Source organism: Lagopus leucura, unplaced genomic scaffold (genome assembly GCF_019238085.1).
Source record: "Lagopus leucura isolate 7727_CA_CO unplaced genomic scaffold, USGS_WTPT01 Super-Scaffold_806, whole genome shotgun sequence".
Classification (NCBI taxonomy): domain Eukaryota; kingdom Metazoa; phylum Chordata; class Aves; order Galliformes; family Phasianidae; genus Lagopus; species Lagopus leucura.
In genome coordinates, this window is record NW_024962260.1 from 8,200,601 (window position 1) to 8,226,846 (window position 26,246).

The 26,246-nt window shown below is 46.7% G+C and overlaps 1 protein-coding gene across 16 annotated transcripts in view; it reads left to right on the forward strand.

Annotated features, from left to right (window-relative positions):
- The window catches only part of FBRSL1 (fibrosin like 1), a 416,097-nt gene that overhangs the window by 379,160 nt on the left and 10,691 nt on the right, over nucleotides 1-26,246 (forward strand). For 6 of the 16 annotated variants that reach the window (XM_042865414.1, XM_042865407.1, XM_042865412.1 and 3 more), the window contains 8 exons: nucleotides 11,433-11,829; nucleotides 13,354-13,607; nucleotides 17,784-18,019; nucleotides 20,120-20,170; nucleotides 21,094-21,189; nucleotides 24,484-24,555; nucleotides 25,131-25,169; nucleotides 26,025-26,096. In XM_042865414.1, coding sequence (XP_042721348.1) covers nucleotides 11,433-11,829; nucleotides 13,354-13,607; nucleotides 17,784-18,019; nucleotides 20,120-20,170; nucleotides 21,094-21,189; nucleotides 24,484-24,555; nucleotides 25,131-25,169; nucleotides 26,025-26,096 — 1,217 coding nt within the window. Of the gene's footprint in view, nucleotides 1-11,432; nucleotides 11,830-13,353; nucleotides 13,608-17,531; nucleotides 17,693-17,783; nucleotides 18,020-20,119; nucleotides 20,171-21,093; nucleotides 21,190-24,483; nucleotides 24,556-25,130; nucleotides 25,170-26,024; nucleotides 26,097-26,246 lie in introns of all 16 variants that reach the window. The other 10 variants (XM_042865419.1, XM_042865413.1, XM_042865410.1 and 7 more) reach the window with 10 other exon arrangements.

Below are 26,246 nucleotides of genomic sequence, written 5' to 3' on the forward strand. Positions count from 1 at the left end.
ATGCTCTCTTCAATTTTAGCAGTCAGGGAGGAACAAGGGCAGGCAGCGGGGCTGGAGGGGATGTGCTCAAACTGCTTGTCTGAGGCTGACATTCCTCTTGCCTGTGCCTCCCAGGAGAGGCTGACACAGAGCTTGTAAATCCCCCATAGAGCAGAGACCCCCAGGCTCCCCCAGAAGGTCTGGGTGCAGGTGCTCAGAGCCGGTAGAGCAGTAGCAGACGTGCTACCCAGTGACTCCCTTGGGTGCTTGATCAAACCCTGGGAATCAGAATATTCTTCTCTTTTTATTGGTTACAAATGATTTTTCTCTCTGTGAAAGGATTCCCACCAACTGTTCAGGACTGCCTGTGAGGTTTGCTTTAAAAACATATCTTGCTCTTACAGAGGAAGAGGGGAGGGCTGGAGCATTGCAGGAGCATTGAACCGCTGCAAGTTTGCCTTTGGAGATTGGTGATGGAAGAGCAAGAGCAGAGAATGCTACAGGGAGATATTAAATGAGGCACTTTTGTTTCTCTCCTTGTAGAGCATAAAAATGCCCAAGGCATGAATACTCCATTCAGATTACTCTTGAACATTTAAATGTCTGTTCTGGTAATTTACAAAATGAAGGGGTGGGAAATTCCTGATGCTAGGAAGGAAGAGGAACCCTTTAGCAGCACACCAAGCTCCCCATGTGGCACTGTGGGATGTGCTCTGTGCTGCTGGGGGGAGGCTGTGCCCTGTGGCTGCAGTAGGGCTGTGGGCATGGGGACACAGGCACTGGAGACACAAGGAGAAACTGCCTGCTGCCTTGGTGCCTGCTGCCCGCACTGGGTCCTTCCTTAATTCTCCTTGCTTCACACGTCTGTATATGAAATAGTGGGTGCTCTGTCCCTCTTGGCCTTGTTTGTCTGTGGAGTGATCATAAGGCAGAGTGGGGCATCCAGGTCACTTCCCCTGGCTGTCAGCATAGCCTGTAACGCAGTGCAAAGCAGCCATGCATGGACCAGCATTACCATTCCTCATCTTATGGGAGCAAGAAGGTTTCGTATCCTTACTGCAAGCCAAGGCAGGAGGAGGCTGAGAGACGTGCCAGAAACCAATAGCTCTTTTGTTTTGTCTTTAACTGTGTTTATGTATCGGTGCAGGTTGCTTACTATTGACAGGTATTCTAATGCAAAGTGAATATAGCTCAATCCACTGTTAGCATGAGGCATCAGGAGGATGGGATGGGTTTTATTACTTTCAGATATTTGGGCTGGAGGCTCTCATGCTGTCAGAGCTGAATCAAACTCTCTGCACGCAACATATGTGATCCATTTTGCAGATGGTTATATGAATGTGGGAGGAGATGGTTCCCTAAAACAAACCGCTGGCAGTTTGGGTGTTGTCCTCGAAACCAAAACCATATTGAGTCCTCAAAAACAGAAACAGTGCCACCAGAACTTGGATTCTGCACAAGGAGAGATGAGCCATTGAAATTGTAGTTGTGGGATTGATTAAGCATTTGGGGTCCATCCATAACGATGCATTAGCTACAAGAAGGAACCAGCCCCTGTAGGGACCTGGTGTGTGAGCTGCATTTTGCTTGATATGAGCCAGCGTGCCTCAAAGCGTGGCTGAAGGTGTGAGCGGAGGGCTGCCTCCTCCCAACTCTTTGGCTCTCTGTTGGGCCTCTTTGGTATGGAAGCTATACATTGTTTCTAACTGCTGGGATTCCCTGCTGGTCACAGAGGGTTATTTTTGAGCTTTTCCTCATGTAGAGGGCAGCACTCCTCCGGCCTGTAGGATTGGGACTGGATGGGGAGCAGGTGGCTTTGGGCAGACAGATGAAGACAGCAACCTGCTTGCCAGGAAATACAGGTATGGTGAATGGAAGCTGTTGTCTGCTGTGCCAACAGGAACGGGAAACTCTCAAGAATTTGCACAGACCCCACTTTGCCCTCCTAACACGCAGGAACCGTGTATTACAGGTGTTTTGCCAAATCCAAGTTGCTGCTTTTCACTGGGCTTTTGCTGTTCGGAAAAAATGTGACATGGAAAGGACTTGAAGGAAAAACTTACTGTGAATTCGATAGAATTGCTGGGACACGTGGCAGATGGGAGAAGGGGAACACGAACTGTGCAGCAATTACTTTCTTAGAAAAGTATCTGCAGGCTGAGGCTGGATGCTTCTCTCTGTCTTTCACCCAGCGCTGAAATAAAAGTATGCAGCAGTTCTGTATGAAGTATTTTCCACGACTGTACTCACAGATGTCAGAATCACGGGTGGCCTTGAGAGCCCACCTGGTAGGAGCTGAAGGTATGGCTTCCCCAGCATCCAGCGGTCGTGGCGGGGCCTCTGCAGTGACATGGGGCTCCAGAGGCTGCAGGAAGAGGAGTGGAGCGGAAGCGTTTGGGTTTACAAGGCTCAAGTGAGTCTTTCAGGCTTTGTGCACAGCCGGGCTGGAATTGCAGCACTGCACCACCCAGCACCCTCCACTGGGGAGATTTCTTTCCGCAGTCATAATTCTTGATGAAAGAAGAGATTCAAGTGTTCCTTTTCATGTAGGGTGTGACTCCACTGCAGAGCACAGAGTTCCTCTGCTAAATCTTATTAGATGCCAGATCTGACATTATCCTCAAGCATTTCCGGCACCAGAGTATTCCAAAATTTCTGCTGCCCATTGAAGAATTCACACTTCATCAAGGGAGAAGGCTGGAAGGAGCATCACAGCTGCATTTCACTCGCACTGAGATCATGGCAGAGCAGTCTGCCTTCTGCAGTGCAGGTCATAAATGAGCGCACTCGTTCCTTTCTTCGCTGTGTACTGAGCTGCACTTCTGCTTTGAAGGAAAAGACCATCATTCCTTGCATTTTCCACCCCACGCACACCCAGAAACTGTCTTCGTGCTGTTGCATTCTCATAGTTTGTCCCTGTTGAGCTGGGGGAGATGGAAACAATTTTTCTGAAGATTTAGATGCAAAATCTTTCAACACAAGGAGGAGAAACACAGTTTGTACATGTGATTCAACATTGCATGTGCAACACCATCCAGTTTTCTTGACGTTTGTAGTCAGTGTTCTTAAAGGAAGAATGGACCTTTTTCAGTCTTAAAAAACAAAGGGCCATTTGTGCCTTCTGAATGCTGTTGGCAAACCTTTTTTTTTGCTGGTGCTGTGCTTGTCAGTAGCTGTATTTATGCATTGCTCTCTGTGAATTAGAATGTTGAGGCAGCTCCTGACATGCTTCTTCCAGCGCATCCTTTTGGAGTATTTGGTTGCCATAGGGACTGAATCCAAAGGGCATACACCACTCACCTAAATGTTCCCTGATTAACAACTTCCAGCGTGTCCCTTAAATATTTTAATTATCCACGATGCAACTTGAAATGCTGTTGAATGTATTATCTCTTCATTTCAGTATCTTAATTTTTCTTAAGCTGCCACTGCAGTACCTGAAAACTATGACCAGGTGAATAAGAGTGAGGTGGGAGGTCTTACTGCCTTGCAGGATAATCTGTTCTTCAGCTTCTCTTCATCTTGATTGTAGATCCTCAGTACCATCAGTGTGGAAAGGGTGCTGCTGTCTCAGTGCCAGGGAGATGGGAGCAGTGTGGTACAGGGCAGGGATGGGGCTGCAGGGGCAGGGAGCGTGGAAAGCATTGGCCTCGTTTGACAGGCGCTGAACCTCAAGTCTTGTTTGCCCAAATTATAGGTGCATTAGCACTAATGTGACAGCAGCTATTGAACTGTGAGAGCTGGACTTAGCAAATAAATAAGACAGGATTTTGCTGATTTGTGTGTGGTCAGTCACTCCTTTCAGTTCCTGTTTAGCAAAGCAAAGTCACCTTGGAGCAAAATGTTCTGTTTTCAAGGCTCCAACCATTACACTGGGCATGGGAGTTGGTCAAGTTACTGAGAGGTTTCCTTAACAGCTCTGTTGGCTGCCCTTTCACATCTTTCACTGTTGACTTTCCCGAGCCAGAAAAACAGCCTTGGCACTTCAAATGCTGATTGCACACAGACACAATAGGTCTTTTTCTGCAGTCTGCTGACATCCAGCACAGACCATTGCAGGCTTACATCCATTAGAAGTGATTACTGCTGTGTGTGTTTTCCTTGAACACCTGAATGGCAGAGTATAGCAAGAGCCTCCTAACCTGTGTGGAACACGTGCTGAGGCAGGGGTCTGGCAGGCCTGCAGCGTGTGGCTTGGGAAGAGGGCCCTTCCCTTGGAAATGTTGGTCTATGCAAGGGCTCTTCTCTGCCCTGAATGGCCAGTTTGAATCCCGAATCTAACTGGGGGCTGAATTTGTATGTGTGTATTAATGGTCTCTTGTGTGCTCTATGAGATGACAGGAAAGTCAACCAAGAGCCCAGAACTTGATGGATGGGGTTGATCTTTTTCTCATCTAGAGCCCAGAAAGAAGCTTGGTTCAGGAGACATGTAGGATGCTGGATTTTGAGCTGGTGTTTTTTGTATCAGCTGTGCATACCACATTCCAGAAAAGAAATCCCAGCGTGGATTTGGGCCGTTTCTGCTGCAGGGGGGAACAGCCAGCCTCCCCCCCTCCTTTTGTAAAGCTGTGTGAGTGTGGTGATGGGGAGCTGTGGTGGTGAGGTCCCTGTCCCAGTTGGGGCCGTTCCTCCATGGGAATGCTCAGCATCATGCAGGGCTGCTGGGCACATCCACACCGAGCTGGTGAGGGAACAAGGCAGTACGGTGCCCTGCTGATGGGGCCCGTGCCTGCAGCCTGAACTGAACTCGTCTCGATTAGCTGCCTGGCGTGAGTCCATCCCCACTTAATTGGATGCCAGCAGCTGCCTAACGAGGGGTGATGGACGGCACTCGGTGACCTGCTGGAAGGGGCAGCGGTTGGAAGCAAGGATGTGTGTGGAAATACGGCTCTCACCTGTGGTTCCCATTTGCATTGCATCGGGGCAGGCATCGGTGATCTTCCAAGGCAGGGATGGGAATTTCTGCAGCCCTATGTACGCTTGGCTGCTTAGGGTAATCATCTGCCGCTCCCAGCAGAGATGATCTGGTGCTGGAGAATGTTTCACCGTGCCTTGTTCTGGTTTTGGTTAGCAGACGTGCTTTCTCAGCCAGCCGCTGATTTAACTCCTCCAGGCTGGGGTCAGAAAGGTCATTCCCACTCCTGCAGAGCAGTCTCCCTGACGGATTTTACTTTAAATGATTCTTTGGGTGTTTGGAGTTCTCCGATGTCATCTAAAAAAAAAGTCAGAACCTTTGTAAGACTGAGCAGATGAAACAAAATTGTTGTCTTAGCCCACACAGGGTATTATGCAGCCTGGCAGATCCCTTCCTTGTAGCAATAAGAAAAGGATTTGGCATTTAACCTCTTGAAATTAAACCAGAGTGTGAACTTCAATAGTTCAATCTTATCAGGGCTTTGCTAGAATAACAAATTGTGAAAAAATGTAATCGTGTCTCCAATGTGACCTTGGCAGATCTGCCTCTGTGATGTGAGAGAGATTAGGTAACTCTGAGCAGATGTCTGTTTATTTTGAAAATAATAGTTATAAAATCTTTTTTTCCCACTTTGTTTGCACTGCCTGGGAAGGATATGACAGAGAGTTGTGGCCTGCGTGGAGCTTTGTTACGAGCTGCTCTGTTGTGCTGAGCAGTAATTGCTCTTGGAGATTTGAGCTATTGATCTATTGGTGGGAGGTTCAATTTCAGCATAAAGACCTGTGTTTGTGATTTAATTGGAGTGATTAATAACTCACTCGTAGGCTGGATGGGGATCGATGAGGATTTGAAACAGCAAAAGTAGTACTTTTTCTCCTGTAATGTAGTAGTTGATAGTTTATTATTTGTGCTGGTTTGACTAATTAAATTCATAAGCTTACTTGGTGTAGAACACTTCTGTCTGCTTAAAGCTTGATCTGGATTTGGGTTTTTGTATTTGCTTGTTTTCATGTGTTTGAGGCTTTTTTGCCTTTCAAATAGCTTATTTACCTTGCTGCTTGTCTGTCAGTCCAATCAGATGCGCAGTGTGCTGTCACACATGGCAAAAACAGCAAAAGGAGACAAAAACACCCTCAGTATGTAACTGCTGGGTTTATAAAGGCTGTGCCCAGGGCTGGGGAGCAGCTCCTACGTCACACATTTCTGGTCATCTGCTTAGGAGCAGCACTGAAGGGATTTAACCCTGCAGTGTGTGATCCACCATTATAGCCCTAGATTAATAGCCTGCATGAAACTTTCAATCTCATTACAACACTGGCATCCGCAGTAGGTGCTTTAGCTGCAAATCCAGTTTCAGCTTTGCATTGAAATGGTGCCAGAAGCAGCATTGCTAGGAAAATGCAGTGTGACTTACTTTGGGGGATTAGAATGGTGATCCTCCTCCTTTATGCACTGGCCCCAATCCCTGTGTTTGGCACCCATCTCCATTCAGCTCCTGCAGCTTTGCGGTGTCGTCACGCATGCTTACAGCTAACGTGCCTGGATAGAGAGCATGGAAAGCTCCCAAATCTTCAGGAATAAAACGTCCCGTTAAAGAACCATAGAGCAGCAGATCACCACCAAGTCTGTGGGTCTTTATGCTCTCCCTTTGTTGGGGGGAGAGTGAAATTTCCCTGCGCTGCAAGCTGCCGCAACAAAGGGTCTTATCTGCGGCTCTGGCTGAGGCAGACGTTTTGCACAGGGCTTTTTTTAACCTTCTTTGTAATTTGTGGAGTGCAGTAAGCTTTCTAGTGAAAGTGCAGATGCCTCCACCAGAGTGCTGGAGGCAGTTCCAACTGACCACGTGTTTGGTTGGGTGAGCCCCTGAGCCGGCTGTGTGAGGAAGCAGGACTAGGGGCTGGGGATGCTCGGGGCGTCCCGGAGCTCCTGGCAGCATTGGCGTCACTGGGGGATGGCAGCCTGTGCCTGAACAGAGCCCGTCATGGCCCAGGGCTGCTCCACACACAGCTGGCAGCCTGCAGCCCTTTGCTTTCAGGAGCCACGGCTTTGTGTTCGACATGCAGGATGCTGTCCTTGTCGTGCCACTATGACAGCAACTTGAAGATATTTTACTCTTGTAACTTGGGTGCCTCAGAAGGGAGAGGGAGGGGGAAAAAAACACACTTGGAAGTTAATTCTGAGGACCAGGCTGACAGCTTTTTGCCACTGTTGCTTTCTTCTCATTTGAAAAGCTGAAGGCTTGTTACAGCCCCAGCATACAGCAGTCTAGCAGGTTAAATGACTTGGGCAACACAGTTTATTAAAACTGGCAAGTGCTCGCTCCAGTTCTCTTCCTGATAGTCAGGGCTGTCTGCGAGAGTAATTGATAGTGGCAGCTGTTGGGAGGGTGCTTCAGATGGCTGCGAGACGACTTGACTTGACAGACAGCTTGATACGAAGGAACTGAGCGCAGGGCTGGAGCCGGCCGGGCTGCATGGAGCATCCCACCATTGCACATCATGGCTGGGGCACAGGTTGGAGGCCGAGCTGGGGTCGGAGCAAGCTGTGATAATTGTCTTGTGTCTTAAATAGCACTGCCTTCCTAAAACACAATGAAAAAGCTGAAGTCTGCTCAGGGTAAAGAATTAGGACTTAAATACTGATTTTTCGCTCTGCCAGCATCAGTGCTGTCGTTGCCAATGCAAAATACTTTGCTTTCACTTGTGCCTTTCTGTGTTGCACACCCACAATACATTATGCAGCAGTCTAAAAGCTATTTTAAAAAAAGAAGCTTTTGCTGAAGCTCATTGAATAAGTTATTTTGGTAATTCCTTTGTTTTGCTGTACTCTGCACAGTCGTGCTGTTCTGCGATGATTCCTAATGCTGATGGTTCAAAACTCATTCCTGGGACTCGTCAACCAACTCTGAAACACTCAGCTTCTTGCCACATATGTCCCTGTAATTCCTGCGGTGATGCTTTTGCAGCATTTCTTGCTGGAATTTTAATATGGAGCAGGGTTGGTAACAGCCAGGCTGGCTTCTGTCTGTTTGCAGGGATGTGTATGAGGGATAGATAGGCTGCAGATGGTGGTGCTTGTGTTTCTTGGGAAATTGCCATTGGTAAAGATGTCATTGATGGATGTCGGAGAGGAATTTCTTTCTCACATCGCCCCATCACCATTGCTGTTTGAATACAGTGCAGGAGACTGCAGAAAGACATCTGAATGACTCCACTTTCTTTTCTTCAAGAGACAAAGGAAAGGCGCGCAGGCAAGATTGGATTTTTTCCGATCACGTTGTTCGTGTGCTGACAGCAACAACCGGCGGCTTGCAGAGAGCAGAGGCAGGGCTGGAAATGCCGTTGCCCTAAGTACTGTTTGTATAACACAATAACTGCTTATTGGAGTCCTCAAAGCAGCCTTTACATGTTTAATCCCTTGCACTTGAGCTACTCTTAATCAGCTTGAAAGCAAATTCCTGTAACAGAAGGCTTTAATTTGTGTGGGGGGCTTTCTGTATAGTATTTAGCCTGCAATGCGCTGCAGTTATGCGCAGGCAAGCGTGTCACCCTGTGCTGCCCTGGGGATGGGCAGCATGCATTTATCCCAGTGACATTTCGTATTGGGCCCGTGCTGCTGGTTTTCAAGGTTCACTCAGTTCCTCCCATAACATCCTTTCTGCGGCACGTTCAGCTGTAATTGAATTTGGTCTTCAGCCTAGCGCTGCACATCTCCAGCAGCAGTAGCTAAAGCTCTCTGTGCTTTTAAAAGTGTTTGGAAGTTTTCATCTTCGCCGCATTAAGTTGGGATGGGATGTAGCACAAGACTCAGGAAGGCTGGATTTTTGCAACGCTGCAAAGGATAACTGAGTTGGTGAAGAAGACAGGAACGCCTCATCTCAGGCTTGTTTGGTTTTTTCTTGTTGAAGCGGCTTCACTCCTTCCTTCCCTGTCTCTGGCACCAGGTCATCATTCATGCCAGTAAAATCATACTCCACTGACTGCTCATTTAATAAAACCTCTCAATGGAAGAAATGCAGAGTGTTTGGTTAGAAAATAAACAAAGTTGGCATGCTGAAAAGGGGTAGCGCTCTGCATAGTGGAGAATGGCAGATGTGATCCGGCCTTCCCGTAGCATGGCTGAAGCATGAATCATTGCAAATGTCAGATTTGCTGTGAAGGGATGAGCTGAACTGACACGCGCTCGGGTTTAATTAAGGTTGAATTATTAGAGCTGACTGTCAAGTCTTAGGCAAATTGGCTCAGCCTGTTATCATTAAACATGAAAATTACTCTAGGACTTTGTTAAAACAAACACGTTTTTGTCTCTAGAACTTCATGGTGTGGTCTGGTGGAGCCATGCCTTTGTCGGGGCGGTTGTGCTGCGTCTGTGCAGAAGGAACTGGGTTGGGAGCTGTGGTACAGAATGCTGAGAGAACCTCTGTGAGACCTGGCCCAGCATCAGGGAGCTTGGATGTGGGAGTGCCCAAAAGTACCCACCTGGGTGTTCTTTCATTGAGTGTTTGGTTGTGCTGGGGAGTGGAACACAAAAGCAAGTTGGCAGCAGGAATCAGGCACATACCCCTGTCATTAACTGATACAACCAGGCTGGTGGGTCCATTCAGCCAGCGAGGTTTTGCTTTGAGAAAACTGCAAGTGAGAACTAATGCTGAAATTGTGGGGAATCAATACCTAAAGCTGGTCAAACAGCTGCTTTTAATGCGGGACTTTATTGATTCGTTTTGGATCTAATTGACTTTTTACTCAGCTAACTTTTGTGGTGCCACTGTGTTTTGAATATACACCATTAGTTTGCATTGCCTATAATTACAGGATATGAAGTTTAACTCTGTAGGAGGAGGACTACCGGCTGCAAAGATCTAATAGGCTCTCAGGAAACCTATGGTCAGAGATGAAACCCAATTGCTTTTAATGTGTAGCTCCTGAAAAACAGTGGGATCTGCAGCTGTGAGTACACCCGCTCTGAAATGCAGCACATGGACCCATGGCTTAATTAGGCAATGACAGTTTTTCAGTTGTCAATAATAAAATCTGAGGAAAAATGACAAACGGAGGTGGCATTACTAGAAATATTGGCAAATGAGAGCAGAGAGTATTTGATTTTAAAAGCAATTTCCCTAAATAAAACAGAGTACCTGTGATGCACAAACTGTCCCTTTGTCTGATGGCAGCACCAAAGGGGCCAAAGCCGTGGCAGCACAGTCCTGCTCCAAGCAGGCTGCATAGCACACCGTGTGTGCTGCCAGAATTAGCTCCCCGTGTGTGCTGTGCTATTTCCACACCTCCTACAACAGGAACTGGCTCCGGCCTTTGATGAGACAGGAACATTTCAAAGGTGGAATTTGTTGGCGAGGGTGTTGGGAGCGTGTTAAGGAACGTAGGTAGCATCTCATGGGTGTCTGCAAGCCAGTTAAATGCAGACAGCCCAACACCTTCTGGTGGGTAATGACAGCGTGCGCCCTGCCTGTCCAGGCAGGTGAAACACACAAATTACTCTCATTCTGTAAGCTTTCCTTGTGATTGTGTCTATGTGTGCCCTCAAGGACAAACAGATTCTATTGAAAAGGACTCCTGTGGGAGCTGAATCTCATTCATGTTGGTCCTTTTGGTTCTCTTTGGCCGTTTGAATACTGTTCAGTCTGAAATTTCTGTTCTTTCCTCCCTTTTCCCATTTCCCTTCCATCCTTTTAATCTGTTCCACTGCATTTCTAGTTTAATTTGGAGAAAAGAAAATACTTGTCATTATAGAACCAGTAATACCAATTGGAATTCCCACCGCAGGTGCATTCAGCAAGGTCACAGCATTGCATATAGCTTTGGTGTACAGATATGTGCAGTGGCGAGGACAAGTTGGACTACATGTCTGAGGCTACCCGTGCTTACTGCAGTTCTGGCTGAATTTTTCCACCCTTCTCTGATCTATTCTTCCATACAAGTGTGTGGCCAAGGAACAGCAGTGTAACAGCTTCGCAGCAAAGCTGTCCCATCCCTTGCTACGCACACATACCCAGAGAAGCCTCCTCCCCAGAGGCCAGGTGGGCTCGTCGTTGGTGGTCGGTGCTTGGGTCATGGTGCCTTGTGGCTGGGGTTGAGCCTCGACACAATGTAGGTTACCTTGAAAGACCACTGGGAAAGTGAAGGGCCCTGTGATCGGACTTGTGTTCGTGAGTTTATTATTGGCCTTAAATCTGACATTGAACAGGAAATCCTGTAGCAGTAACTTGAGACACGTTCACACTCCTACTGTACGTAACCTTGGGACTCTGTAGCAGTCACCAAGCTATATGTTCTTTGTAGTATGGATTCATTTAATGACACCTCAGTCTTCTGCACACATGCCAAGGAGTACTGGCTAACCAGTCAGGGACAGGAAAGGACGGGCTCGCGAACACAGCCATCCTGCAGCAGCACTGCTCCCACGGTGCTCCCACAAGCTGAGACGTGTCTTGGTTTTTTTCAGACATGTGTCCTACCCTGCCTTGAGACAACCGCAGACCTCTCAAGTGTGTGCCTTTTGTTTTTTCTTGTTGCTCCGTAAGGTCCCACCTTGAATGACAAGCCAGAAGCGAAAGCAGCCAATGTCCCAAAGGTGTCTGGGCTAGAGCGGAGCCGGGAGCTGAGCACCGACGTGCCCTTCACCCTGCCTATCCCCAGCCCCCAGCCAGTGGCTGCCGTTGTGACTTCTACTTCCTCAGCGCCCACGTCGAGCGCCAGAGCGAGCCCGCTGTTGAAGAAGGAGCCCGTGATTTCAGCACCAGCACCACCAAGGCTCACGCCACAGCCGCAGCCTCGGCCTCAGTCACAACCTCAACCTCGGCCGCAGTCGCAGCCTCAGCTGATACCTGAGCTTCGGTCCCAGCCTCCGAGTCACATCCCTCCGCCTCTCAACTACCAAGTGCATCACCAGGTGGCCCACAACGGACTCAATAATATCAGGTAGGAGAAGGGGGTGCGTCACCTCTGTGACCTAATGACCTGTGACCTGTGATCTAATGCCGGGATTGAGCTTGTTTCAAATGGGAGAGAAATGGCTGGGACTGGAGCCGAGGGCGCCCTTCCTGTCTGGGTAGCATGCTCCGTGCTTTGGATATTGCATTTTCCAGCTGCACTGGCTGGGTTGTCCACCGTGGTAGATAGCTGCATGTAAAACATGGTGATAAACTCTCCCTTTCTGGGAGGAAGGCATGCGGAACTGAGGGTTAAGATCTTTTAGGTCCGGTTTCTAGTGGAATTTTGCACTGTCCTGTCTGAGCCAGCCAGTATTTGCCTTAGGATTTTAAAGCACTTTGAATTTGCACTCCCTTATTTCGTATTCAGAAAGACTCCTGTTAAAGTGGGTGGGTGTTCACACTTGTCTCTGTTTTGTTGGTTCACCAACATTCTGATATGGGTAACCCTATCAGAAAGTGTGCTCCATAGAACAGGATTCCCATGTAGGCTGACAAATTTGCTTCAATCCAACATGCTCAGATCTAGCAGGAGGCTTAGCTTTGCTGTTTAAATTGCTTCCATCCTGTAAGTAAGAAGGATGAAAATGGTAAGGAAGAAGAGTTTCTAGAGAGGAGAGTTTATCCAGTCAAGTGGAACCTGTATGGCACTTTGGCTGGTACGGAAAACACGCCTTGCCTCCCAGACCAGAGCTAGACTAGTTATACAAGATTTAAAAACTGTTTTTAAACATTGTATTTGGCTGCACAAGGGTCAGTATATAACAGAGCTGCTGTTAAGTTTATATTTCACTGAATCCCGCATACTTAGGATTTGTTTTTGTTGAACTCTGTAAATGCCGCCTTGATATAAATGATTAATAATATTTCAAAGTCTTCAAGAGATGTCAGAAATGTGAAACTGCAACAAATACTGCTATTGTGGGAATTACAGTAAAGAACTGCAGTGATAATTCCTTTCACCCCACAAAATTCAGATCACTCGCAGCAGAGTAATAATAGGAAAAAAAGATTTAAAATACTGATTTATTATGAGGATATATTAACATGGTGTGTGTTTGCATGCTTGTGTGAGTATAGCTGCACAGTAAGAACAGCAGATAAAACTTGGTGCCCAAATCACACCCTATGCAGCTCTGTACACCCAGAGTAACAGAAGAAGGAAATGGAAGAGTTGCATTGTACGATCACGAGGATACATTGACCAGAGCCCAAATAAAGGTGCAAAATCCAGCAGTATCAGTATCTCATAAATAGCTTTGAGGGTTGTAACCTGCTTGAGCACCAGAGGAAATGCTGCTCTAGAGAGTAAAAGCTTCACTAGTATTTGTTGCTCTCTCCACTGACATTAAAAAAAAAACAACAACCAAATATAAATCTGGGGAAGTCAGTGCTGTGTGTGTGTTTATATTGTTTCAGGCTGTGTATTGCTGGTGCTGTTTCAGTGTCATTGTAACACGTTTTCTCTCTGTTTCTCTCTTCCCTTTCTGCCCCTGTCTCTCTCTCTCTGCAGCCGGAGCAGCAGTGCTAGCAGTGCAACGAGCATCAGCATCCCGAAACACCTTCCTCTCTCTCCCCAGATTCCTCCGCACCATTCCTCCGGCCCAGCCCTGCCCCTCTCCATCTCTAATCTTGCTACCTCGCACTTCTCTCTCAGATCGCAGACCCAACACCAGCACCATCCGGCCATGTTTGCCACCCCACCCACGCTGCCACCTCCACCAGCGTTACCTACCAACAGCCTCGTGATACCAGGTCACCCTGCAGGTAGGTTCCCTTCTTCTTCCAGGGCTGATCTGCCATGCATGCACAGGAGGGTGTTGAGAGATGGGCTGGCTGGTGGGCAGCTAAATAATGTGACACAAACACCTCTGCGGGCAGTGCGTGCTGGAACTGTTAAGACTGCTTATGAAACAGGTAGGAGACCTGGACAGGCTTTACCAGTAGAGAGACTGTAGAGACAGCACTTTAGTTTCCTCTTCAAAATGATTTTTTACCCTAAAAAATCTCCTTTTCAAGGCATGAGTTATCCATCGTGGTATTCCACAGTCACCACTTTTGAGTTTTTGTACTCAGCAGAGGATTTCCGTTTAGTTTGCTGTTCTCTCTTCCCTCCCCCCCATCTCTAATGAGAACGACTGCTGCTAGAATTGACTCAAGAAAAGAACTTTTTTCTAGTCAGCCCTTTGGGATAACACATGGAAAACCCCCACACTCATGCCCTGCTCTGATCTTGCAACAAGCAGCGCATCCTGCCAGCGGAGCAGCATCCTGCAGCAGCACCAGCTCTCTGTGTGTCCATAGAGGCTTGGCCTTTCTGTGTGAGGCAGACAGCTCAGCTGTCAACCTCTGCTGTTCAGCACTCTTTGCATCCTTTTAAAATGTTTTCTTTGTTCACCCCACCCCAGTTCCATTGTCAGACCTGCCCTAAATGCCCCCTTTATAGCTTATCCATTAGCCTGCAGCTGTCCCTGGAAGAGACCCTGGCAGCAGGAGACTTCCCTGTAACTTTCACTTGCTGGGGCCTCCTTTTGATCTGGTATTTGACTCTACAGCTAACTCAGCAGGGATTAAACAGGACAAGCATTTTGCAGGAAAATGCATCCTATGAAGCCAGTTAAAGGAAAAAAGAGAGGGCAGATTTGCTGCTGAAAATTCTGATGGTTTTGCATCCCCTTGTTTTTCCTTCCAGGAACTAACTAATGTGTCGTTATTTAGAACTGCTTCCTTAAATGAGGGAGAGATGTGAGTTGGTCCAAAGTGAGCTCTCAGAACAGTGAAAAGTAAGAGTGCTGTGGGTTCACAGCCAGGAGCAGGACCACATAGGCCAAAGCTGCTGGCTTTCACAGCCCCTGGCACAATCTAGAATTTCAACTACTTGGCTGGGAAGATGTTGGCAGCACTGTGGGAGACCTATTCATTGCTTCCCCTGTTTAAGGCAAAGAACTGCTGTGATGGAGATGTTGAAAGGGTTGCAAAAGGAAATAGCAGTGTGCTCGCTAAAAGCACGATACTGCAGTCACTGAAAGCAAGTATGTTTTCACCATTAACTTCAGGAGGTGGAAGATCAAGTGACCTATTCACATTCAGCAGCTTGCCAGGAAATGGTAACAGTCTTGTTCCTACTAAAAGGATTTCTTCTGCAATTGAAGCTGGAGAGGCCTAAGTTAGTGGAGGGAAAGGTCTGAGTGTCTAACCTGCAGACAATGAAATGCCTCTTGTCTGCATTGTATGAAATGCCTGCAAACAGGCACATCATAAAATCAATACAGAGAGGCGCATATCCAGGAGCTTCTGTTGTCATTCACATAAAACTTTCTTAAAAACAAGTGATGTTGTTGAGTAGCCTAGAGAGGTAGGAGCCAACTACCACTTGCAGCATGGTCCTTGCTGTGCTATTTGAGTGTATGTGTGCTCACAGTAAATGCACCAGCTTAGAAAAGCCTACAAGAGAGCATGGAGCTTTCAAGTCTCCTGTTACTGTCTTTTTATTTCCCCTGCTTTGGAGAAAAAAGTGTTCTTCCTTAAAAGTCAATTTGTCACTCTTAGCAAGAGGAGCAAATCACTGAGTTCCTGCATTCACTGATGGTAAAAGTTCAGATCTCAGAATAGCAAGAATGCACTTCTGGTGGCACTTGTTCTTCTGGAAATCTATAGCTTATGCAAGTAACTTAGGAGCAGCCATCACGTGGGCCTCCTTTCAGAGGCCTCAAGAGTGGCTCTAGTGTATTACACAGAGGAAACACCAATCTTTGTCTCTCCTCTGCTGAATGAGGGTATCTAGCAGCATCAGCAGAGTTGACCCTTTGCTTCCACGCCCAGCTCATGTGTGCACACTTAACAGTAGTGTTTGAGCAGTCCAGAGTGTGCTCCTAGCTGTGTTCTACACAGCCAGGCCCATGGGACAAGGCATCGCTGGCGTGCCCAAGAACTGAGTTCTGACTTTACGTTTCTCAGCGCCTCATGGAGCTGGGTTACTACTTGGCAGTCCCATCTGTAAACTGGAGCAGCCATTCCTCCAAGTGCCGTGCTGCTTCTCTGAGCATCTGTGGGCCTCTTCTTGTCCCAGCAGAGGCCAAAACCATTGGGCAGGACAGTGAGCCGGAGCCAAATCTATCAGTCTGCCTTCGAGTCTCCTTAAAGAAACAGAGTATCAGAGCACTTAGAACTGCCAGCTTGCTTTTATGTCTCCCTCAAGAAAAATAGAAAGTGGATTATCTTGATGCTAACAGAAGGATTCCATTTCTTTAAGTTGTGCCAGATTTAAATGCATAAACACAACACGCTTATGAAATTATATTTATATTCTCTAACAACAGTAGGTTTTGGCCCTAAGTGCTCTCACCTTTTTTGGAGTGGAGCCCATTATAGACTCATTTGGTCCAATGCCTTAGTCTTCAGCATCACAAGTATATGCACATTCTGCTCTCCGTTTCTGTCCATGTGTAAATATTATTAATACGGAATGTAGCAATGCACGGTCCCTGCTCTCAGCAGCACATTATTACTCAAAAGCAAATGAATTAGGCATCCAAAATATGCTTTCAGCAGTGCCTTTCAATGGAATATACACTTCCAAGTGTCAGTAGAGACCTTGAGATCCTAGATCAGAGTGCCTCTTTTTGAAGAGCTTAATGATTTCAATTCGGAAAAGGATTTAGATACTTCTAGTGGTACTGTAAAATACTGAAGTGAAAGAAGAGCTTGTGGAATATGCAATAATAAGCATGTATTCTTTTGCCCCTTTATACCCAGTGCTGCCGTTCAGACGGGGTCTGACCATGAGAAAGGAGGGTCAATGTAAGTTCAGTCACAAGAAGTCAGTCAGGAATGGTGCCCATCACCCACAGCTCGTGGCACAGGTTGTGCACAGCTTACAGAGCGCCTGGCATGCTGGATGCCGGCTGGCACCTGTCTGAAGCTGTTAGGCAAGATCACAGATGGATTTAATTGACACCAACAGACATTTCTGGGCAAGCGGACATTTGTTTTTATTCTCCTCAGTCATTTCTGAAGGGCTGGTACCTTCCATTACCCTGGAGTACAGTCAGGGCAGGTTGAGTGGTTCTTCAGAGGGCAGTACTGAGCACTGGCCCCTTGCTGTGGGGCGGAGCGCTGTGTTCCAGCAGTCACTGCAGCTTCCATGAGCTCCTGTGCCAGCTCAGCCTTTCTCCTCTTCCTGCCAATTCCTCCTTATTTTCTACGGGGAGAAAAACCTGTAGGCGAGGACAAAACATTGCAGCATACAGCCTGTTAGAAACTGAGGAAATTTACTCCTTAGAATGTAGGGCCTCAGTAAAAAAGACGATTTGCAAAGAACGCCTCAGAGAGCGGGGATGGGTTCCTGGTCGCCATGTGCAGGGGGAGGTTGTCCTGCAGGGAAGCAGCCGGCCGAGCGCATCGGCACCGCACTGCCTGCTGGCCCCGCGCAACGGTTTGTCCTTTAACTCCACGCATGTCAAACTGTAAGTTATGCATAGGGCTGCCGTCCACCCGGTGCGGTTGTACGCCCCTGGATGGGGACAGCTGGCAGGAAACAGGTCGGTGCGTTGGCAGCGAGCGCAGGGGAAGGGCTGAGGTGGGGGCTGAGCGCCCGGGGGTGGGCAGGGGGGGGACGCGGGCGGCTGCTTGCTGAGCCCCGAGATGATGTTTTCTGCTGTGATGACTCATGGTGTTCTCTCTTGTCTTTAGATACCAGCCTGTTGATATCATTCAACCAACCAATCATGTATTGCCAGCCTCATTCGGGGATTCTGATTGGTACTTTGTCACAGGCATCTCTCTTACCTCCACCAATGAGTCCTCACGTAGAAAACCACCACAGCATGACCTGCAGAAACAGGGAATGCCAGGTGAATATTGACTCTTTCTCCTCCATCTTTGTGGTACTCACAGGCCCACGGGCCTCTGTGTCTTTTTTTTTTCTCTCTCTCTCTCCTCTAGATCACGAACTGCTCAGGCAAGAGCTGAACAACCGGTTTTTGGTTCAGAGTTCGGACCGGGCCGCTGCCTCACTTGGCCCGGTGCCGCTGCTGAGAGCGGAGTTTCACCAGCACCAACACACGCATCAGCACCAACACACCCACCAGCACACATTCACTCCTTTTCCATCCAGCTTGCCCCAGACGCCGCTCATGCCGCCCTCTGCACCTCCCATGGTGCGTACCCCAGCCCAAAATGTGAGGATAAGTAGAGCATCTCTGGTCAAAAAGCCTAACCCGCTCTTGTCAAAAGGAAACAAGTTCCTCTTCCTTCCAGCCAGGCGTGCTGCCCCCGCCCCTCCTGCGAGGCCCCACAGAGGGCCCAGCACTCCCCAGGGTCCCCATCCCAAGCCCCAGGTGCCCCTGGCTGCTGCCCGTGAGAAGCCCGGAGCCCCTGCACCTCCCCTTCCTGCCGTCCCTCTGGGTACTTCGCTTCCCCATTCCCCCACACCAAAGCACGCCAACAAAGACACCACGAAGTTGGTGGCTGCCATGACAGGGCACGTCCCTGTGGCTGCAATGCCATCCGCGCCCATCGCAGCTCAGCGTCTCTTCTGTTTGATGCAAGTGTTGTCCCTCTTCCTCCTAATTCCCAAATCTGTATCGGTTTTGGCACTTTTATTTGGTCACCTCAACAAGCGCTAAGTGGTGCTTGGCTGGTTCTTGTAGCAGAAATCCCTTTGGCCACCTAATAAGCCTCAGCCTTTTTCCACTGAAGTGGCACAACGAGGCTTTGCTGCAGCTGTTATAAAATTGTTAGCGATCCACCACAAATGGGTTTTGTCAGTGCTTTAAAACACACTCTCCCTCCATTTCTGGCAATTACTTTGTTAGGTTGAAAGAACAAGATTCAGCTTTTTTCCCTCTCAGTTTCACACTGTGTCTAAAAGGTGGAAGCAGCCATCATCTGCTAAGGCAAGCAAAAATGAGGACTAACAGCAAAAGCAGCATTTGGGAAGAACTACCATGAACTGAACATAATGTTTCTCACTTTTCTTTCCCACTGTTGATTGCCTGATGACATTCTTGGGTTGTAATCTGCTTAGCAGCAAGACAATTAAAGTAATATCCTCCACTCAGAAAGCAGCCCCAGGTGTTTGCTCAGTCTACTCGTGTGTAAACACCTTCTCCCGTTTTCTTGATCTGTGTCAAACAATCTCAGAACTTTTCTCAGAAATCTCCTGTGTTATTTAAGAATGCTGAAAGCTGATCCTGCCACAGCTCACTGCCCTCCCACCCATGTCCCACTGATGTCAGCCTTCATAGCAAAAACAGCTTGCAAAGCTCTTTTGTTATATTTCACTCACATCTTCTTATATTGCACTAGATCAGCTCTGCTAATCCCAACACCAGAGAAGAGTGTTGAAATTTACAGCTGCATGTGTTTGGTAATTTTTGGTATTTACTCTGGAGGGGACATGACTCCAGTAATAACTGTAATTAATGAAATTACGAGTCTACTCTCCTGCACGTAGAGGAGTGTGAAACAGCAGCTGACTTGTAAAATAAGCAGCTTTCCATGGGGTCCTACAGCTCCTTTCCCTGCCTCCTTCCCCGCTCCCTCCTCCCCAGCGGAATGTACATATTGTTCTGAAGTGTGATGTGTATATGCTTTGCTTTTGCTTCCAAGGTGGTACAGGACTAATGGTCATAAAAATAAATACGGGGCACAGACTGCACACGTGGAGCTGTTAAAGCCCCATGCTGGAAAGGCAGAGGTTAACAATCAGCCTTTCTCCGGGGAGCTCTCTCTTTTACAGAGGAGGGAGAAAAAAGATATTTGTGCATCTAAAGCCATTAAACCCTTTTCCAATTCTGAAATTGTTTCCAAACAACTTTGATGCTTGGAGAATTGCAGAAAACAGACAGCAGATATCAGTTGCCCTGTGGTAGAGATTATGGTCTAATGGAACCCATTCCTCTCCATCGAGTCGGTGGCGTGGTGCAGTGCTCCAGGGATAGGATCTGGAGCAGAACTCCCCCTGTCTTTCGCTGGGGTGCAGATACCAAGGCTGTTCTCTTCAGAGAGAGGGAACACAACACCTGGTGCCTCCTGGCTGGATTCCACATGGGGACTTGGCGGCACCCAGTGCACAATGGGGGCAGTGCCTTTCCATCCCCGTTAGCTCTGGGAAATCAGTCGGCTCCCTGATGAGCGACTATGCAATAATCAGTCCGTTCTGCTCTGTTAAGTGTTGTTCAGATGGGCCGTGATGATTTGTCTGTGTTGAAATCCTGATGTGTCCACTACTGCCGAAAACAAACTCACCTGTTTTCCTTTCTGTTTTTCCTTTCCAGTTTGACAAGTACGCTCCCAAATTAGACAACCCTTACTTTCGACATTCCAACGTGAGTGCTTACGTTTCTAGGTGGTGTCTTTGTTAACGGTTCTGCTTGCTCTTCTGCTTGTTTTGGTTGATCAGTAGTGTTTTGATTCATTCATTCTAAGCTCTTTGTCCGTCTCGGTTTATTTTTTAAGGTACACAGTTTTCTTTGAGTTTTCGTTGTTTTTTTTGATCTTTGTCTACTGCATTTTTGCTGCTGCGGCTCTGTATTGCTGTGCCTGGTGTGGCAGGGAATGCGCAGGGGTTGCTGAATCGGTGGTCATTGCAGTGTCTTTGCAGCTGGTGCTTCTCACAGTGCAGCAGCCCGTTGTGCATGGCTCTTTCACAAGATTTTGCTCAGGTCACAGGAGTAAGTCAGACTGGTGGTTTCTTCCCGGTGCTCCCCACTGCTCCAAAGCACAAAACTGTTACGTTTTAGGACTTTAAAAGCTGCTGTACGTGCTCAGGAGAGACCTAAGCAAAACTTACCCCAGCCCACACAACCTCAAGGCAGTGTGCATGTTGCCTGTGGTTAGTGTGCAGTAGAGCATCTTGTGGTTCTTTTTTGCTTTGAAAATGAAAGCAGATCGTATTTCCAAACAGGATCAATTTGTTTTCTACTCCAGAAAACCACAAAGTTAACCAAAAATGAACATAGAAGCCAAATTACTCCAGTTCCTCCAAGAATGGTGAATGCTCTGTGCTTCCTGCGATAGTTCCTCAAATTTTAAAGGCAGACACGTTCAGCACTATTGAGAAAACTCATCAGATGATCACATTTTCCAAGTTTTGGCTTTGCTCTTAAAAATTCTGAAAGCAAATTTAGTTTGTATATTCACTGTGGCACTTGTTCGACACTTTACTATTTTTGTACGTGCCAGGCCTGGCACCTACCTCCACTGCTGTTCAAGTTGTCCTGTGACATAAGCATCTCTTTTTCTTTTGTAGTTCTTTCCAACCTATCCTCCAGCAATGCCTGGAATGCCACCCATGCTTCCACATTCAGGTCCCTTTGGGTCACTTCAGGGAGCATTTCAACCGAAGGTACAGACTTCTTCTTTGAAGGCTTTGTTCTTTTGCTGGGAGAGAAACTGTATTCAGAGTCGTGTCCCTGGTGATTTTGTAGCACATGACTGAAGTAGCAGGAGTGCAACACGGGGCTGGAAGCGCTCACCCCACAGGTCAATGAGCGTCCTGTACACAAAGCAGCCAGCGCTTGAGCAGAAGTTTTCTCTTGGCTCTACAGATTGTTCCTTGGAAAAGGATGAGTGGTTCACTTGGGAGGTCTGCTCAACCTGGAGGAGAAGAATGCAGGCAGATGCATTATTTGATTGACGTATTTACAGCTAATACTAGACCGATGAGTCTCAAATCATTTTATAAATTTAGCAGACTGAGATTGCAAAAGATGGGCTGTGTTTATTCCCAGAAAGAAGGAAAAATTGACTGTACAAGTGTGAGAACAATAGGAAGAGACAGCTAGAAATGGGTAGAGCAGTGTGAAGGATCTGAATTTTTATTCCCAGCTCCAGTGCTGTTCTGACCTTGGGCAAGTTGCTTGAATCTTCTGTTCCTCAGCTTCCTCATCCATAACGTTATCTTTTAGTAGCTTTGTAAGGGTCGATTAATGCCTGCAACCTTCTTGCTGATAATGTTTGAAAGGTGCAGTGCACATGTAACATGTCATTGCAGCTGGCACTGACTGGCATTTTGAGGTATTGCCATGATAACCACCATTTTCAGTGAATTCTGTGGTGTGCACTGTTTTTTTTTCTCCCATACTTGGTCTTTTTATTATCTGAAGTGTTGAATCCCTCCAGCCAAGAAATGTGAATACAGCGTTGGTTTGAAAATAGAGCATCTACCATTTTTAAGGTGCCATGCGTTTATCTTCCTCGCATGCTGTGATTTTAGAGATTTCTTACCTTGAACTGCATCTCCATAGAGCTCTGCCGCTGTCTTAGAAGAGTTTTAAGGACTAGCACTGTAGCCAGTGCTGTTCTGATAGCATTTGGAAGGTCATTTCTATAGCCAGGTAGGACTGTGCAGTGTGCTTTTCTCACTGATGTCAGTGGAGGTCAGTAACCAACCTCTGCAAGTAAGGTCTCTTGCAGCCTTCCCAATTAATTTCATTTTATTGTTAGAACCTCAAATATTTTCTCAGTGCCCACCTAATCTTTTAAATTATTTTTTTTTCCTGGATAAATTGCAAATAGCAGAGCCTCTAAGATGACTTTGTTCGACAGCAGTGCTGTACGTAATGACTGCAGAGCTGGGAGAGTAGCAGTTGCATCTAAGCAGAGGGAGCAAGAGGGAAAGGACGTAGGTATCCCTGGGCGAGACTGTTGTTGTTCTTGCATGGAAGCCAGTAGTTCCCTCTGGACCCCAAGTTGTTGAGATCTGAACTTTATTTCCCAAGCAAAGCTGCACAAATTATGTGGAAATGACAGTTTTTTTCTCGCATGAAAAGAGAGTTGAGTTTTGCCATAAGGCTGCTGTTAATGAGGAGCTTCTGCTGCACAGACAGCATGCTCTTCTGGCTTCCACCTTCACTGCAGTTTTATAGATACCATCTTACTGTAAAATGCCAGTAGATCACAGAGAAGCAATTGCATGGCAAGAAGGAAAAAGCGGGCACAGACCCTTGACATGTTTAAACAGAGCCATATTATATGCAGATTTAATTCATGTTAATGACAGATAAAAAGAATTTTGGTCGTCTGAGTTTAAACAGCTCAGGGTCACACTCTGGTGCGATGGTTACTCACTAACAGCACTTGATCTCTGGACAGTGCTGTATTTGCTTGCAGTCTAACATCTCAAAAAAAAAAAAAGTTGAGAAATGGATCTGCCGCTTTGGCATGTTGTTTTCCAGTTTTGTAGAGGAGACAGAGTTGAACTGCTCAGCAAAGCCACTAAGTCTGTTCCATTGTTACTGCATCATTTTTCCGTGCTCTCCCTCCTAAGCTGTTTGACCAAAGCCTTCTTAACCACTACAGAGCTGATGGCTTGGTTTTGGCATGCTGAATCCTGCACTTCTTGGTTTCCAGAGCAGAGGTCTTGGTTTTGTTTTTCCCCTTCCCATGTCAGTTGCCTACAGCTGTGTGTGTAAATCCACTGCACATAAATCCAGGCTGACGGTAAACTTCTCAGTGAGTTTCCCAAAGGCATTTCTCACAAGCTAAGAACTTGAAAAGGTCAGAAGTATTCAGTGTGCTTTGCTGGAGGAAGCTTTCGCATCTTTCTCCAGGGGACAAAGGGACAGGATGACACCATGCTATTAACGTGTTGTGATCTTAAAGCTCTTGCCTGTATGATAGCTGTAACTTATTTGCCACCTTACATATACCTCAGCTGTCAGACTGGCCCCGGGAGCTCAGCTCTGCCTGGGGAGCTTGATGACTTACCTCCACACACACAAGAATTCTATTTTTAATGAATCTGGAAGTTACGTAGCCCTAGATAAATGAAAACCATCCACACCCATAATTTTAGTTGCTCCTTGTGCGGTTGAAATCTACCATAATTTGACCTATAATGTGAGTCAAACAATTGCTCAGGGAATGAGGTTTAACCCCTTTGCACTCAGCTGTGTGGAGGCACCAGGTGCAGCTGAGCTGGGAGTGGGAGATGGATGAATTCCAGAGAAGGCAATGAGTTCTGGGGGACCGACTAGGACAGGGCAACAGGTGGGAGCCGGAGGAGGAGGAGGAACAGGGATTCATTCAATGAAGTGTTTAATTCTTGCTGGAAAATAATGGGATAAACAATGCAAAGCTATAAAAGACCCACAAGCACCTTCTAAGGTTTCTCATTTTGCCTTGTCAAAGCAAATAGATGGGCTGTTGCCTTTGTAACCATTGTATCCTGTCGCCCTGGATGGAAAGAGGCCATGGCCCAATAGGTGGAATGCAGGACTAGAATGCTTGAATTGTTCTGTTCCTGACTGTGGTACTGGCTGCTGCCTGAAACACTGAGGGAATCAATCCACCTCTCTTGTTTCCTCTCCTGTTGGCTGCCTGTTTTGTCTAAAGAATAAGCTTCTGGGGGCAGGGACTGTCTCTTCCCATCCACTTGCATACTGCCTAGCACAGTAGGGTTGGTATTTCAAGGGGGCTTAGGGGTGCTGCCATAATTCTGCTGCTAAATAATTGATGACACAGTGATTAAATGCTGTTGGCTGTCAGTAAGAGATAACATTTAGCACTAATGTAGCGATATGCGTGTTGGAAGCACAGTACAAACGTGGAATAAAACATGCTGTTAACATCTAATAGAGATGTTAAATGAGCTGGTGATATGACACACTTTTATTCACTCTCTGTTCTTGTCTTTCAGACTTCAAACCCTATCGACGTGGCAGGTAGACCAGGCACAGTCCACCATACGCTGCTGCAGAAGACTCCAGGGGTAGGCAGCACTATGTCACCTTCCTTTGGGCTTCTCTGGATTTACAGTAAACGGAGTGATTGCTCGTTAAAAGAAAAAGAGAGAGAGAGCAGCTGACAACTAAATTAGCCTTTCAAGGGTCTGAAAGTGCAGTCCAGACTGAATTTTCTTTTATTGATGAGACAACTGTAGCCTCCACCAGTCATGAATGCAAAGAGATGTATTGACTTTTTTAAACAAAGTCAGAGGGAAATGAGGCAGGAAACTTCTTCAAGGACTTTCCCCAAAGCATCACTTGGAGAGTAGTTTCATGCACTCCGTTTCAGAGCAATTATAAGGTTCAGAAAAGCATGAGCACTGTTCATTTACTGGTATGAAGCTGCACTGTTTATCATAAAATTCTGTTGAGTCTGCTGCAAGGAATGAAAGAGAAATTTTAAGCCTGCTTTAAGCCTTTTAGTTTTCCCTTGTCACAGGGGACTTCTCTGGAACATTGCTTTCTGAATGCTTCTACTTATTCGGAGGAAGTTCCCCACCTTTCTGTATACTTGCTAGTTTTAGAATGACTGATTGTTTTCTTTCTGCTTTTTCCATAGGTGTCAGACCCTTACAGGCCACCAGTAAGAGTAAGTAAGGTTTGTGGGGGATTTTATGTATATTACGTGCATGTGTTTTTGACATTTAACATGTCCAGTAGAAAAATTCAAGCTCATCCTTTATTTAAAACAAAATGTCATTGATGGCTCTCAGCTACTTCTGATTAATAACTTACAGGTTGAATCCCATCCATGTTTTGCATCCATTTTTGTACATTAATAGTTCACAGTGTGAAATAAGGGTCACAGAAATAAAGGACTGCAAGCGTGGGCAGACATTCACAAATGATCACATTCATGGTGGCTTAGGACACCGTGTTTTGTCTGGGATTCTCATGTTTCACAAAAACACTCTGTAGTGGGTACTGCAGATCAGCTGACAAATGGTAACTCGTTCAGCTGTGGCACTGGTCATCCCTGCTCAATCTTTGTCCATACACTTTTCCTCTCCAAATGTAAGCACTCCTGATGACCACACATGAGTTAGCTTGCAGACACGGTGCAGCATGGATGAATGGACAGGGCTCTTTCCAGAAACAGGATGGTTAGGCATCAGCTCCTTTCTCTTCAACATGTTGTAGTGTTCTTTGCAGCCATTTATTTGAGTTTATGAAGGAGAGAGCACAGGTATGAGAATAAGGGCCGAGAGTGAGAGATCTCAGATCTCCATGAGATGAGGAAGACTTCCCACATCCCACATTCTTCCTGTTTCTTTCCTTCTTAATTTAAACATCATCAGCTGCAGTACAGAAAATGTCTATCATCTGTTGTGCCATTTTAGTCATCAGCCTTTCTCATTGCTTAGCTGCTAGACAGAAAGGGAAATGAAACTTTCTATCTGATGTAGATTGCTAACGTATAAATTAATCTAAATTCTTGCGTTTTCCATTGCAGAAACCCGGGAAGTGGTGTGCAGTTCATGTACAGATCGCCTGGCAGATCTACCATCACCAGCAAAAGATAAAGGTAATTCAGACAGCTTGTGGAACAAAGCCAAGTCTTACATGTTACGTTGTAGTGACAGATGAGGCAGAAGCTAGCCTGTATTGATTAACTAACACATTCAGACCTTCTAACATTTGTTGTAGCAACTGTATAGTTTACCTGAGGGCAAAG